General features: G+C 33.1%; 1 protein-coding gene across 1 annotated transcript in view; it reads right to left on the bottom strand.

The window, feature by feature from the left end:
* Positions 1 to 17,506, bottom strand: part of ME1 (malic enzyme 1) — a 173,356-nt gene that overhangs the window by 20,981 nt on the left and 134,869 nt on the right. Inside the window, exons 8-9 of the mRNA XM_081045123.1 lie at positions 11,200 to 11,297; positions 9,330 to 9,443 (exon numbers count right to left, since the gene is read on the bottom strand). Coding sequence (XP_080901249.1) covers positions 9,330 to 9,443; positions 11,200 to 11,297 — 212 coding nt within the window. The remainder of the gene's footprint in view (positions 1 to 9,329; positions 9,444 to 11,199; positions 11,298 to 17,506) is intronic.

The following is a 17,506-nucleotide window of genomic DNA, read 5'->3' as shown; positions in this document are numbered from 1 at the left end:
CCGGAGATGTGTGGTGGTCTTAGGTCTGCCTACCTCTACAACGTTAGATGACAAAGGAATAGATTTATCTTGTTTAAGTCACCATATTTTGGGGTCTCCTTGTACAACAGTTTAACCTACAATCTAAATAATACATGTATTTTGGCTAGAAGACTCTTCTTTTAGGTATCTTAAAATAGCACAGACACAATCAGGAGGAGACTTTGCCATAACACGTCCTTATCTTCCGGGAAGGCCAGTGACCAAACTATTAAAACCAAGTAAAGGTGTCTATACAATTTTCAAAGATTTGTAGTAAATTCTAGCATTTTTCTATATTTAAAATTATTTTTTAAATTTTCAACCAAATTCTTGCTTACTGTAATTTAATACAATTACTTTTTTATTCAACTTTGTATGACTGACAAAGTTGTATAATCTTCTGTATATCTGAAAATAGATATTGCATCATACTGTCTCCTTTCCCAAATGAGGAACCCCAATGCTTTTAATCTGTTCTACCTGAACCCATCTTTCTTCCCAATAATCAATGAGGGGCTTGACTCTGAACTCTCAGATTCTCCTGTCACCCTTTAAATACCACAGAACTGTAAATTAAACTCCATCTAAGGAATAACCAATGTTGAATATGGTCAAGGAATTATCATACTACCTAGATCTTGCTTTTAAGGTTGTGTTAATGCATTCTAGTATCATATTTCTTCTTTAATAACAGTAAAATATTATAATTAAACTTTACCAGTGGTTTACTTTGAAATAGAAAGCAGAAACCCCACTGAAAGGATTGTGAGAGAAAAGAACATTTATAAGATTTTCAAGAATATTAACAGAATAGGAATAGGAAATGCTAAAGTTAGTTTAAAGAGGAAAATATGCCACTAATTTGTTTATTTTCAAAAATGCTTGGGCTCACCAAACAATAAGATTCCACACAATCCATGGTAAAACAGCATGGCCTACAGCATAAAATAGAAGAATTAGGAGCTTACATTAAAGGCTCGCTGAAAGCATCTGTATGTTCCCTGTTCTTGACTATTTGACTACTGAAAAACCACATGACAATGAAAAGAGTATATCCAAACTGCTTCTGGTACATAGTTCAAAATAAATTTGCATATGATTGTCCTACAAATGTAAATTATTCATTTTCATTAGATTACCAAACCAAGAAGTGGCCTCTCCATGAGAAAATAAAACTAGCATAAAAGTCTTAGAAATGATTCTGTTAGCAGCTGAAATAATCAAATGCCACCAGGTACAACATGAACTGTACTGCTGCTACAAGGAGCATGTCAATAAGAGAAGAAGGATGTCTGTTTTTATTGAATTTGGACCTACAAATCCATGACATGAAATGAATTTAAAGATGCTGAACAATCTGAAAGGGAGAGAGACACAATCCCCATTTTCTGAATTCAATGATTGAAAATATTTTCCTGAGTAGTGTCCCAGGTTATCCAAAAGAGTGAATTTTTAGAATTCTAAACGTACCAGTTTACCCTGGAACAACACGGGTGTGGACTGAGCGGGTTCCACTTATACACGGTTTTTTGTTTGTTTGTTTTTTAATAAATACCTGTACTGTATTCAATCCCTGGTTGGGAGTCCACACATATGAAGGGCTGACTGCATGCTTTGTTCTATGGCTATTTTATATAAGGGACTTGAGCTTTGCGTATTTTGGTATCCACAGTGTTCCTGAAACTAATCTCCATGGATAGCAAGGGACAACTAATTTGGGAGGGAGCCACAGTTCCACGTGGATTTTTGATGGAGCATGGTTAGGTGCCCCTCATCCCCAAGTTTTTCAAGGGGCAAATGTATTTTACAATGTTGTCCTTATAACTGTTGATTGTTGTCAATATATCGTTAGGTTTGTGATTAGTTTTATTAGCTAGGAACATGAATAAAAAAGTAGCAGCAGAATGCATTCTAATAGTTAACAGCAAATAAATTTATGTTACATCTGAAAACATTTAGTGATGTTCAGTAAAGTACAGAAAAGCTCCCTAATTAGACATGTATGACATCTACAAATATTGGAGATAGAACATCAGACAAAGGCTCAGGATAGCTCTCCATTCACTCAAGATCTTGGGCAATTTCTGTGATACCTGCATGGATGTTGGTTTCCTCATCTAGAAAATGGTTTGGATTGGTGATGAAAATGAGCCAGATCTGTGCTTTTCAAACCTGACTGAGTATCAGACTCGCCTGAGGAAAAATAGATTCTTGAGCCCTGCTTTCAGATATTCTAATTCAATTCCAGGATGAGGCCCTGGAAACTGTTTTTCTTTAAACTTCCCAGGTGAATAGAACAACTAGCCAGTTTTGTGAATCACTGTACTAAAGGAATTATCAGATATCTTCCAGATACATTTTAAAATGATATGTGGTATGTTTTTTAAAAAGTATAAAATCATGACTTCTAAACAAAAAAATGATACAGAATAATGTAAATCAGGGGTGTCCAAACTTTTTTCAACGTTTTTCACCAAGGGCCATATTCGGTTAAAATACACAAACAGCCGGGCCACTCATTCGAGGTGAAGTATGTATTGCCTCACCTGGTTTATTTAGGTAAACTAAATACGTTTTTGGAATTTGCTGCGGGCCAATAAAAAATGGATCGCGGGCCGCAGTTGGCCCGCGGGCCGCAGTTTGGACACCGCTGATGTAAATTAACAATCACAGATTTCTAGTACTGCTGTTTTGGCTGACAACCTGAGATATAATGAAAAATATTTAATATGGGTTGAACCCCCTAAGTTTCCTGGAATGAGAAGAAAATCATAAAGAAGATAGATAAACACTGTCTGGAAGGAAAGGATGTATACTTTTATCATGAACATATTACTTTCTCAGCTATAGTAATAGCACTGGCAGCTCCTACCCACTGAAGCCAGAACTTGGCCAGAAGACATTCATCTAGTAAAACACATAAATTACCCACAGCCTCACCCCGAAAGGCTTGATTCTTGGTGGTTACTTAGGAACACTGAGAGGATACAGAAAGAAGGCCAGGAATCATGAAATGGTAATACTACAATTACAGAAGGGCTTTAGCTGCCCAAAACAGAAGAATCAAAAGACAAAATAAAGGTCTCCTAAGCATTTTCTATACCATTTTCAAAGTTGATGTGCTGATCTGGTTTCCATTAAAAAACGACTGGAATGTGATCTTCTCTCTAAGGCAACTGTCTTTACCTTTGGACTTCTGTGTTATGTACCAATGGCTCATTTTTCTCCTTTTTTTCAAAATCTAATTTGGAGTCTATTTTCTTTATGCCAATCAATTCAGTTGGGTATGGGCATAGAAGATTTCTTTTCCTTTCATTCTCCCTTTCCGGGATCTCTTGCTGAAATGCTTTTTGCTATCTTTTAGCAAAGTGATTGTGGGCACTTCATATTTCAGAAATTCCAAATTCCATAATGTTTCTTTTTTTTACGAGACTCTAATTACACCAAATGTATTATAGATAGCTGGGAATTTTTTTTGAATGTTCTTATTTCATTAATCCCTTCTCCCCCTTATATTGTGCTGATTCTTAGTACAGGAGAGAAGGTACAACCATAATGAATTACTACCTTTTGCAAAAGCACATATGCAATGTAATTGTTTACAATATGTAAAATATATCACGAAGTTTTAAATAAAAACTTTTTTTAAAAAAAGTTACTGGGGGTGGGGAGAATAGGTGGCAAAGATTGTCAAGATTTGGGGTTAGCATTCCATCACCCAGAACAGGTATAAAAAAATTAAGGATTGGGGATCAAATATATGGTGATGGAAGGAGAACTGACTCTGGGTGGTGAACACACAATGGGATTTATAGACGATGTAATACAGAATTGTACACCTGAAATCTATGTAAATTTACTAACAAATGTCACCCCAATAAAATTAATTAAAAAAAAAAAATTAAGGCTAGATTGCCACTGATAAATATGTATTCCTTCCTACACACATGCACTAGAAGAACTCCTCCACAAATGCCTACCTTGAATTCATGCCTGCTTGGACAGCTGTCCCCATTTTACTGACCTGCTTTGGTGTCACGTCATTAGTTTATCAGAATTGGATCCAGCCCGTCTTTGGATCTGTAGACAGGGCCTTCCTAGTGCACCGTCAGTAACATTTCACTACAATACTTGCAATGCAGGTATGTACACTTGTTAAAGAGCTCAGAGGGGTGTTTCAACATCTCAGTACAGATTAAAAGAAGATAAATGATATGACAAAAGTATTTTCCATGTTAGAGCTCAAGGGGTGCAGAACGGTCATAGTTTAAGACAATAGGTGTTAACGCCATCAATATTTAATTTTGTATTGATAAAAATAAATATCCAAAATTTTCTGAAAAGATTCATGTACATAATCTTTTGTCTCTGCTCTTTTTAATACATACATATACATTGATCATACTCCATATGAAATGGGAAAGAGGGAGAAAAAAGTCAATCAAGCCAGATACTTTTCAACAAGCTTCAAAATCTCTTAGGAGTTATTTTTTTTTTTTAAACCACAGTGTATGAAATGTATTAACCATCACTCAAGGTGATGATAGCATCATTGGCTGAAACTCTGATAATATTCCAGAGGAAAGGAAAACGTTTTCTATACAACGTGGAGTTTTAAGTCCTAGACTTAAAGATTAAGCTCTCAGGAAGGAAATAACTGTACTGTTAAAACTGTCTAAAATAACTTTACACACTATCTCTTTCCACAGGAACCATTTAACTATAAAGCAAAATAAAATAAAATAATTTAAAACAATTATTTAAAACAGAACAAAATAAAACTAAAATCAAAACAAAATTCTACAGTCTTATTCTGGGTTAGGTGAAGTCAATCCTTCATATCTATTAATACCCTACCTTTTATTTTGAGTTTTCTGTCTTAGCATTGATTTGGTTTATTAGTAAATGCAAGAATGTATTTACTTTGGAATACATTAAGTCTGTATTGGTTTTGTTTTGTGGCTTCTTGTCCTCTCTGGAAATGTTCCAAATAATCATTGTGAAATACAAATACTAGTCATGCTGGCAATGTTCCTTTTTTATCCCTTTTTACTGTATTTATTCTCCCTCTAATTTTCATTTTGGAAGGATTTCTTTTAAACAAAATATCAGCTTGTTTACATTAAAATGTATTAATATTACTTGGCTAAACAGATGTCAATTTTTCTTGCTATAAAAATGCTAAACTAAGATATCTAAGTATTATCAGAGACCAAATAATCAATTTCAACCAATCTTATTATTTAAAATATTGATATTTATAGCATAAACTCATTCCATCATACATATGAATGAGGTAAATGATGCAAAATGCTATAGATGTGATGTTGAATATGAAAACTGAAAACATGTTAGACTAATACTTATCAGTCTCATGATGATATATTTCCATAAATGAGCTAACTGTACAGTTAACTTTTTAGTGTTTGGTTTTATGTCGTTAAATAGTGAAGGAGCTTGACTAATAAAAATTTTTATTTAAACCTTTATGATATTTTTTACATATTATAAACAATTACTTTGCAAGTTAATAAAATTAATAAAATTATTATTGGTTCTCAGGAGAGGTTGTAAAAGTACTAAGAATAAAGCATAACAAACACAAAAATCATGTAAATTTGAAAGGAAGATTAGACTAATTTACTGGTTATTCTAAGATTTATTAGTTCCGCAACAAAAAACATAATAATTTTAACTTTAAAAACATGAAAGAAAAAGTAGTTAACTGAAGCTTCATATGTTTTTTCGTATTAAATAGTGCACAAGGTATTAAATACATAACAACCTTTAATGTAACTTAATTTACCTTGGCAAGCAGAACATATGCAGTTCTTTATTTTGGCAAGTAAAAGACATGAAGTAAGAGTGACTGATAGGTCTAGGCAACAATTCCACAGTTATTGCAAGTAGTATAATCCATGGAATTCGAATTCTCAGTTCAGTAAGTCTGTGTTCAAGTTATTTGAGATGCTAAAATCTATGCTATTTTAATGAAGATTTTTCATTTAAAAAAATCACTAGAAATCACAAAAGAAAGCCACAATCATAGACTTTCTTTTTGAATTCTTGAATGTATTACATTCCTAAGCACAGCACGATTTGCATAGCTTTTTCCATGCCCAACTATTTACATGCTGATGACCCCCAAATCTCTGTCTCCAGGAGCCCGGAACCCCAGCCTCAGTCTCACATCTCCAATGCCAACGGAACAGCTCCATCTGAGTTCTCCACAGACACCTTCAACTTGCTATGTCCAAATTGATGTCATTATCTTTCCCTTAAATTGATCTATTCTGTATTCCTTTTCTGCATTAATGGACATATCAATTATCTAAACACTTAAGGAGAGTCCTGCTAGATTCCTTCCTCTACTCGATCGTACTCCTCCCTTCATATTAAATCAGTTACTAAGTATGCTAATAATCCTATATCCTAAATATCTACTGAATCAAACTTCTTTCACTCACCCCCCATAGTCATTGTTTTATTTCAGGCCCCAATTAATTTTTATACGTATTATTTTAACAGCTTTGTAATGGAGTTTCCTTTTCTCAGTTTCACTTCATTTCAATCCATCCTCCAAAATGCCATTAGAGCGACAAGAGGCAGCTCTCCTCTGCATAAGTTTCTTGAGTTGTTCGTTTTCAGGATTTAGAAGCACCTTCGTCACCTGTCATCTGCTTCCTGTCAAACCTAATCCTAAACGTGTCTTATACCAAAATATTTTCTTTTGTAAATACTGTTCTTCTGCCTAGAAGGCTATTCATTAATGCATTTGTTAACAAAATATTTATTGTCCATTATAAACAAGACACTATGTAGCGCTTTGAAGATATAAAGAGATGAAAGATATGATATTAGGTTTCAATCAAGATGTCGTATCAACTTGCCACTCTCCCTCCTTTATCGCAGTTTTAGATATAAGAAGTTTAAGATGAGACTCCAGATAAACTCCTAATTCTTCCTTTCAAACTTAGCTGAAAGATGCTGTCTCAGAACTTTCCTGAGTATTCTTATTATTCTCTTTAGTCAAATTGGAAGTATCATCTCTGTGAATCCCCAGCATCAAGGATATATTTCTATCACATTTTCATATAGAATTGCAACTCCTGTTTGTCTGAGTTTTCCCCAGTAGGCTGTGAGCCTTCTGAGATCAACAGCCTTATTGTCTCCCAGAGTCTAGTACAATGCCTGACCCATAGGCGATTTCATTTAGCAAATGTTATTTCATGACCACAGTATTTGTTTTGTGACCACTGTATTCAACTTTTTATAGTTATACTGATTCTTCAAAGCAATAGCAATTTTTTTTTTTTTAATATTGGAGAACAGTGTGTTTCTCCAGGGCCCATCAGCTCCAATCATTGTCCTTTAATCTAGTTTTGGAGGGCGCAGCTCACCTCCAAGTCCAGTTGCTGTTTTCAACCTTTAGTTGCAGGGGGCACAGCCCACCAGTCCATGTGGGAATTGAACCGGCAACCTTATTGTTGAGAACTCGCACTCTAACCAACTGAGCCATCTTACCACCCAATAGCAATTTTAAGACAAAAAATTGAAACTTTGTTTTTTTACATATTATAAAAAACTAAATTGCAAGTTAATAAAATTAATAAAATGATAATTATTTGGTTCTCAGAAGATAGTGTAAAAGTGCTTTCTGTCTTATTTCACTGCTGTATAGATACACATTTTCTACAAAATGTTATGCACATACTTTTTCTGCATTTAAGGCAAAACCTATATACAGTAATTTTAAAAATCAAACATTTTTCTGACTTTAAAGGAACACAATTACTAAGGAGAATTTGGAATATACAGAAAGGCAACATATTTTTTTTAAAGTTCTAAAGTAATATGTATTTGACACATTTCCTTCTATGACTTTTATATGCAGCTCACTTTTTAACAAAACAGTTATGTACCGATATAAGATAGTGTTTTCCTTTTTTCACCTAATATTATATTATGATGTTATTTATAGTTCCTTGAAAACCATTTTAAGCCTGTATATTACACTCATATGGCTATTCAAAATTTATTTCACAATTATCTGTTATTTAGGTAAGCATAACACATCATTATTATAATTAATGTATGCTAAAACATATCAGTATTGTAAACAATGCTGTGGTAACAGCTTCACACATAAAACACTGTAAACATCTCTATATATATAGGATAGATTCTTAGATTGGAAACTATTGGATCAGAAGCATAAACTTTTTTTTTTTAATGCTTAGATTTCTTGTTATTATCAGTTTCAGGTGTGCAAAACAATGTAATAGTTAGACATTTACACCCTTCACAAAGTGATAACCTCACTCCCCCAATCTATCACCCCTCTGACATTGTATATAGCTGTTACAATTCCACTGACTCTATTCCCTATGACTATACTCCACATTCTATGACTACATATATATATATATATATGTATATATATATATATATATATATATATATTAAATTATAGTTGGCATTCATCATCATTCAGAGAAGCATAAACTTTTGAAGGCTCTAGATACACATAAACCAGTGTTCCAGAAAGTTTGCACACATTCACATTTGTTTCTATAATAAATTCCCACAGATACTGCTTATCACTGGTTATTTTTAAAATTCATCTTCATATGGAAAGAGGAGTTACAAGCATTTTTTTTCTAGCAGTTTAAGTTAGAGTGACTGGTGTGCACCAATAGCAGAAGTAATAATAATGCCTTACTACTGTATAGCAACATGGCTATTTACCTAGTCTTATTTGGTTCTCACAATAACCCAGGAAGTTGGTACTGTTATCTCCATTAAAGCAGGGACACTGATCCTCAAGTAAGTTCATGTTGATACAGGCCGTTTACTAAAGCCCTTCTCAGAAATTCCCATTCAAACCCTCAAGAATTTTGGTTGAGAGAAAGCTAAAGGTAAAAGAAGTTATTTCATTTTTTCCCCCTTTCTTTCTAGCTAGAGTGCAATTTGACAGATAGCCCTTTCAAAAAGGAGCTATACTTAGGTGTTTCATCTGCATCATTATCAAATTGCCTCGATTAGAAACTAAACTAATTGAAGTGGACTGACAACCCATACCATGGTAAGGAGCCTACTCACATCACACATGGATTCTATAGCTGAGCCACAGTTTTCTTCTTTATTCAGACGAGTATCAGTATTACTGTACGACATGGTCATTTATATGTAATGGCTACTCTTTCCTCACAATGTTGGGGGAGGGGGAGGTGGAAATAGTAGTCTTTGAGATGGGCATCCAGAACGATATACTGATTTTTATTCTGGTTAAAATGACAAATCCTTACCTTAACTATCAATCCTTTTGAGTCAACCAACCATATCTTTTTTATGGCTTTCTCCTTTGGTAAACCTTCTTTTTCCATGGCCATAACAATCAGGTGTGCAATCCCCAAGGCAGCCTGAGAGGTTATAAAAAACATTTTTAAAAGTTTTTCCACATAATATCTTATCAAGAGTTACATTTATCCCATTTTGTCTTTGTTAAAAAGGAAGTATAAAATGGCTCTGTCTATTGACCTAAAGAGCCATAGTCATTCATTTATACTGGGAGCAAAGTATTTTTGTCATATTTGGGTCAAGCTAAATGACTTATTTACTCTTCGTATTACAACAGAACCATTATTATGTGGCTTCCTATTAGCCACAGTTAAACCAGTGATATCTCTGATTGCCAGTATCTTTAATCCTATTAATACAATTAAGACTTGCTCCAACAAGAAAATATTGAATTTAAAATAATGAACTGGTCAACCTTAATTATTGGACTATATTGTTTATTGCTAGTTCAAGCTTCTCTAATTGATTTTGAAAACTGAAGCCTGGTCATTTGGATGGGAACTTGACCAATTAGGCAACAAAATGCAATGCATAAAATATGTGTTCCTAAGCATTTACTTACTCTCAATTTGGACAAAGAAAGTGCTGTGAAATTTCTTGCAAGATTAAAGTAATAAACTTCTTTGGTATTTTATAAACTTTGTCATAATCTATGAATTTCCAAAACCTTCTCAGGGACAAATGAGTGCCTGTTTTCAATCATCCAACCATGAATACTTCCACCCTACTGCGTATCAAGAACTGACCAATGCCATTCAACGAAATCCTTTGGAAATTCAAAGAAGTTTACTAAAATTAAGTACAGCATGCAGCAATCCACAGAAATAAAAAATTCAAATTTTAATGAACTATTATTTAGCCTTGATTTTTATTTCAACATGAAAATGAATTTGTGATTTACATTCTGAATTCTCTCATGTCTATAATCTTCGTATTTAAGTTCTAGCTTCATATATTTTGTTTTATTTTAAAAACGAGGAAAGTCAAAACCAACACAATATACACAATTTCGACTAGTGTAATATATTTATTCATAATCATATTAAATATGAAAATTTAAAGCGTCTTAAAATACAGATAGCCGCAGAGTATCTCTCCATTTGTCATACTGTACAATTCTAAACAGATTTTGGCAGTTTTCTCATGAGAAGCTCAACTCAGTTCACATTTTAATTTCTATATTGGGGGAGAATTATTACTGGAGTCTAGTTTTCTTCTTTCAAATGATTAACTTTAAAAAAATAACAGAAAACAGCATAATATTGTCTTGCTGCCATCTCCTTCCAACAATACCAAATGTTTTTGGTTCTTTTGTGTGTTATAATGCACAATGAATCTCTAATTCAAAATATTTTTTTCTTAAAAACTTGTATATAGCTATATATGTGCACATTGAATGGTGAGTCAAATTAAGAAAACTTTTGTATGTGACACTGGAGGATACTAAAAATTGGCATCAGATATAATGCTTAAATATTTATTAAAGGCTTTGATACATAAGCATACATTGGAAACGTTTTTATTATTGCATGGCACCTTAAATATGATAAAAAAAAACCCTATGGCACAATTTGATAATCTTACAAATTTAAAACTGAAAAATTTCTCTATATCTATATACAAAAGTTACATGAAAAATCAATGATTCAATAATTAATTTGTGACTCTTTCAATAAAACCTATAGTTACAGTAAACTCAAACTTTTAAAGAATACCTCAAACTTCAAATTAATGAATAATTAAAATGAATTCTATGTTCCCAAGTTCAGGAGAACATAAGTATTACATAAGAACATAAGTATTACATAAGGCAAGTACCTCTCCAGCTCCTTGGAATAGTATTGTTTGATCCGACAGTTTGTTCTTGGTTACTCGAAGAGCTGCAAGGATACCAGCCACTGCAACAGATGCTGTTCCTGAAACAAGTAATATATATCTTTATTGGGGATTACTCCCCAAAGAGATCTGCCAAATTCCAAGCCTACACACATCTTGAAATCATCATACAACAGGTTAACTGGTACAAAAAGGGAACCTGTGGTTGTCTGATCCCATGCTTGCCTGTGAGATGAAACTCTCAGGCTATTGACAATAGTAATTCACTATATTCTGGAAACTTTTCATAAAGAATATTCTGTGACTTAATTTGGTGATGAAATGAGTGTTTGGATTCTCGTGTGGATTCTAGCTCAACCTGTTTACTAGCTGAATAAATTTAGAAAAATTATTTTGTACATCAGTTTCCTTATCTGTGAAATAGTCGTACCATATGACACAAAAAGAGTCCTAACTGCCTTTAGATTCTTCCACCTAATTACTCTTGGGGCTCTGAAATCTATTACTGATCCCTTCTACATAAAGTAGTCACATAGTACGTGCTTGTTGATAGTGGTGTTAGTGGTAATGATGTTTTTGATACATTTGGAATTTAATGTTTTAATTTGAAAAATTAACAGTTAATAGCAATTGAAATATGATGTTATTGCATTCGTTAATTAGCTTCCTACCTATGATAATCATTGGTTGATCCCAGAGGTGCTGGACAAAATTAATGTATAATTTATTTAGGATAAATACTGAGTTTTCCTCATGGTCATAGAAATTTCACCAGTTCTAATTTTATTACTTTGCCATCTAAGCTTTCACAGATTACAGAGTGGTTTTATTTGCTTTGAACATAATTACATAGCTAACTCTTTGTGGTTCATGTCTGAAATAAAACTTTGCAGCTCTGGTACTACTTTCCAGCTGTGTCTATATTTTACTCCTCTAAAGTAACATTCTACCTATAATGATTCCTAGATCACTTAGCTGGATAATAAAGCCTAACTTTAAACACCTATACTTGGATAAAAAAAAAACAAAAAAACAAACCAAAACACAACAACATAGATTAGAATAGGTTTGATGAATGACACATGAGGAAGTGTTATTCATGCCAAGTACTAATGACATATTAAATACTTCACCATTAGTATATTTGTTCTTTTCAATCTTTTGCTTTTTCCTTTCTTATAGAATTTTGTGATCATAAATAAGATCACAAAAAATGATAATTATAATTATTGTAGACCTGAATGTCTCTTGAATGTTTTTTATTTAGGAACAAAATGTGGATCACAAAAATAAAATGCTTGCAATTTTGAGTCACCATTGCAATAAATTATAAACTGTGGTAACTTGTACATTATGCGAAGGCCACTCTTCTACAGAATATTTTAAAATGGAAGCCTTTTTAAAAATAGGGGAGATCTGTCTAGGAGAGATACCATGACAGGATTAGAATCGTACTTGTTTCATACATCGACAAATATTCACTAGAGCTGCTAAACAGACGAAAAAAGAATTTTTACTAGAGAAATTTTAAGCCAGTTCACTAAATAACTAGTTATTCACAAATAGTATCTCAATCTATCTCTATGTTTTGAAGTAAGTTGGACAGAGGTTTGGATTTGAGGGATACTAAGCTCCCATCCAACTCTGAGATTCTATAATTTTAAGGGTCTCCATAGATTCTACCAGTACCTCAAGATTTAACCAGTTTAACTATCATTAGCGTCAAAGTTGAAGTATAATTAGCAATCACTGTATTTGTATTATTGCTTTGATTTTAAATAGAACTGTGCACTTAAGGATAAAGAGCATAACATAAAATATTCCAAAAGTTCCTAACTATAATGTAGCGACTCATTTTTATATGCTATGCTAGGTCATTTTGCATTAAAACTCAAAATATTTGAAGTTCAGACATATCCCAAATAAGGCAAAGTTAGTCTCTAACTACACTGGATATCAGAGCCTTATATTTAAATGTATATTCAATAATATTTCCTAAGGACATAATGAAACAAACTTCCCTTCGTGGAATTAATAAAATCACAATGGCACTGTTAGCACTACCAAAAAGTTAACTTGAACCTGATTCTTGTACGTGGCCTGGTGTGATCTCCTGGGACTACCTTGATTTAAACATTATTATAGTCAAAGGAATAAACGTGGCAATTTGATACTTCACTAAAATGTGAGTTTTCTCAGTAAATTATTTCAAAATAACTTGTTTTGAGACTGAAAACTAACTTTTTAGTAAATCAGACAAAGAGAGATTAATGATTATCTTTTTACTATCACTGTATTTTAAGAGTACTTAGTTCTTAAAGTACTTAACATGGTTAGTAAGATACTAAAGAGATTCAATTTTCTTAAAATTTCAGAAACTTCTATTTGTATGTGTGTATAATACAACTTTAACATTAAAAGAAGGCACCAGTTATGGTTTTCTTTTGCTAGAGTTATTAAATGTCATTTTTATCTTTTACCAAAGAATGATCTCTGCTAATGCAGTAATTTGTTAAATCTGATTAGAATTACTACATATACGTAGTAAAGGAGACTGACAAGTAATCAAATAATTGTAATCCTCATGTGCTACTAATAAATAGATCAGGTCCAGTACAAGGACCAAAAGCAGGGGGAGGAGGAGTCAGGGGCCAAGTCACGTAGGGTCCATGCTACCTGAGCACAGTACTGAAGGATTAATGTGAGAGGCCCAGGGTCTCAGATAGGAGGACATATTACACAGGAAAAGCACGTGCAAAGACATGGAAGCAGGGATGACTGTTAAAAATGAGAGATTGAACATAGTTTCCCTTCCCCCAACAAACTCTACTAAAACAATAGAAAGATTTTATATATAGATACATATATATCAAGGAAATCAAGAGAAAAGGATAGCAATAAAATTTGAGAAGCTAGAAGGCAGATGGGCAAATGGCAACTGACTTAGTAGAAGTGAAAAGCTGAATGCTTGGCCAGCCATGGGGAATGCTAAGCAGCAATCAGACTGATATAGCAAAAGTCTCCAAAGGCATAGGTGCAAAAGGCAGCAAGAGCCTCTGCAAGTGGGGGTGAAGAGGCGAAAAACGGGTGACTTGTCAAAGATCTGTTAAGGAGTTAGTCCCCAGATCCACTTTCCTCTCCTAGCAAACAGTGGACCCTCCCACACTCTAGAGGTTTAGGAAACACCTAGAAGTTTATGTTCTAGACAGGGTCTCTGGAGTGTAAGACACTAGGCAAAATCGTAAGACCCCAGGAATAATGGAGTGCAAGGGTGCCATATTAGAAAACAAGAAGATTAAATGAATGTTTACGTACTCAATATGGAGACCACCATCCTCCTCCTACTTGGCTTAAAGAATACCAGCAGAAAGCTAATATTAGAAGAAATAATGGAAAATCTTTTCTGTGGAACCTGAGAGATGTAAGAGAAAAGAACCAGAGACTGACAAGAAGGATTTCTTAAGGAATAAGCTCAAGCAAGTCACCTTATGGTCAAGACTTAGAATACAAGCTCCATTTGTATACCAAGCCTCCCAAAGTATATATAAATGGAGAGGGAACATTGAACATATGTAGAATTGTAGGTATTACAATGATACTGAAGCAAACACAACTTATTAGCTTAGAAGTTATATGAAGCTTCTTAGAAGTGATATTAGAAGTGATATGAGGCTAGAGAAGTGTAAAGAGGAGATCACGTAGGGCCTTCTACTAAATATTCGCAGTAACTATATATACATATATATTTACATATATAATTATAATGTATTATAGGTTAACACATGGTTGCTGCAAGCTTCTAAATTCAGAGAGCAGTGTGGGGAATGGATTTGAGTTTTGAGGCTGGTGGTATGTAGACATATTACGAGGTCATTGCAATCACTGATGTATAAACCTGACACATGCAAATTCAAGAAAATTTTAAGTCATAAAAATATCTTATTATATATGCTTACTATTTTAACATACATTTATCACTATCGTATCAAGTCAATAGTATATTTTTAAATCTTCTGTATAATTATAATATTCCATATTATACATGTGATAACTTATTTAACCAAACCTCTAGTGTTCAATATTTAGAAGTCTTCTGAGTTTTGCAATCAAAAATAACATTACAATAAATATCTTTATCTGAACAAAAATTTGTTCAAGAAGCTATAAAACTGAAAACAACAAAGGAACAAGACAAACAAATGAAGAAACAAAAACTCATAGACACAGACAATAGTTTACCAGAGGGTAAGGGGGAAGGAAGGTGTATAGAAGAGGGTCAAGGGGGTCAAATATATGGTGATGGAAGAAGAACTGACTCTGGGTGGTGAACATACAATGTGATATATAGATGATGTATTATAGAATTGTACACCTGAAACCTATGTAACTTTACTAATAACTGTCACCCCAATAAACTTTAATTAAAAAAACAAATACATATAAACGGCCAACAGGTACATAAAAAGGTGCTCGATGACACTAATCATCAGGGAAATGCAAATCAAAACCACAATGAGATATGACCTTACGCCTGTTAGAATGGCTACTATCAACAAGAAAAGAAATAACAAGTGTTGGTGTGGATGTGGAGGAAAGGAAATACTTTTGTATTGTTAGTGGGAATGTAAATTGGTAGAGCCACTAAAGAAAACAATATGGAGGTTCCTCAAAAATTTTAAAATAGAACTACCTTATGATCCAACAATTCCACTTCTGGGTATCTAATGAAATCACTATCTCAAAAAATATCTGTCATCCCCATGCTAATTACAGCATTATTTACAATTGCCAAGATGTGGAAAAAATCTAAGTGTCCACCGATGGATGAATGGATAAAGAAAATGTGATATCTCATTCTCTCTCTCTCTCTCTCTCTCTCTCTCTCTCTCTCTCTCTCTCTCACACACACACACACACACACACACACACACAGGAATATTATTCAGCCATAAAAAGAAGTAAATCTTATCATTTGTAACAACAGGGATGAACACTGAGCATATGCTGAGTGAAATAAGTCAGACAGAGAAATACAAATACTGTATGATCTCACTTATATGTGGAATCTAAAACAAAAACAAAAAACCAAATTCAGGGATTCAGAGAACAGATTGGTGGTCGCCAGAGGCAGGGTGGAAGGGCTGGGAAAAAAGGGTGAAAGGAGTAAAAAAATACAAACTCCAGTTATAAGACAAATAGGTAAGTCTTGGGGATATAATTTACAGCATGGTGACTAAAGTTAACGATACTGTATTGTATATTTGAAAGTTTTAAGAGAATATACCTTGAAACTTCTCGTCACAAGAAAAAAAATTCTAACTACATATAGTGATGGATGTTAACTAAACATACTGTGGTATTCATTTTGCAATATAGCAAATCATGTTGTACCTAAAACCAATACAATGTTACATGTCAATTATATCTCAATTAAAAAACAAATATTTAAAATAAATTAATAAATACGCTGTACATTTGTTTTGCCTTTAAAAATACCTTTATTTGTTCAGGATAAATTTCTAAAACAAACACTTTTATTTGTTCAGGATAAATTTCTAAAAACAGAATTATTGAATCAAAGATCTGGATGTTTTTAAGATTTTTAACACATACTGCCTCCCCAAGAGTTGTACCAATTTGCATTTCCACTATCAGTGTATGACAGTGCTCATTTTCTTAAAGCTTCATTAACAGTTGGGATTAGAATAAAAATATTGCCAGCTGGACAGAAAACAAGTCAATTTCTCATCGGCTGTTTAACATGCTTTTCAAAACTTAGTGGTGTGATTAAATTTTAAAATATGTTTTCTGGCCAATGGTATTCATTCTTTTATGAACAGTTTTTCGAACAGTTGGTTTCGATCTCTTCAATTATCAAAGCACTTCGTGTAAGATTAGGCTACATTTACCTTACTTTTAAAACATTTTAACAATCAAACTAGTTTATTATGGCTAAAATTTCTATGTAAAATATTTAGAATGTCATGTTAGAGAATAGCCAGAAACGCTATTGGAGAAGAAAAATTTCTTTTTGTAGGTGATTTTAAATGACCAGAGGATGAGACCTATTTTTTTTAGTGAATTTGCTAAATTCTGATGGTCTCCAGATTACCTAAGTAAATGTCTAATTTCTTAAAAGATTTAACTTGCACATTTTTCCAGTTAAAAATAATTTATAATTAGAATACATTAAGGTCGAAAGAAATTTTGAACCAAACCTCTATCATTTAAGATTATCTTAATACTCTTAACTATAACTAATATAGTAGAATTTTAAGTATTTTTTAAA

The sequence above is a fragment of the Rhinolophus hipposideros genome (genome assembly GCF_964194185.1).
Source record: "Rhinolophus hipposideros genome assembly, chromosome: 3".
Taxonomy (NCBI): Eukaryota; Metazoa; Chordata; class Mammalia; order Chiroptera; family Rhinolophidae; genus Rhinolophus; species Rhinolophus hipposideros.
The sequence above is the reverse complement of the archived record's forward strand: the minus strand, read 5'-3'. Positions and strand labels throughout refer to the sequence as shown.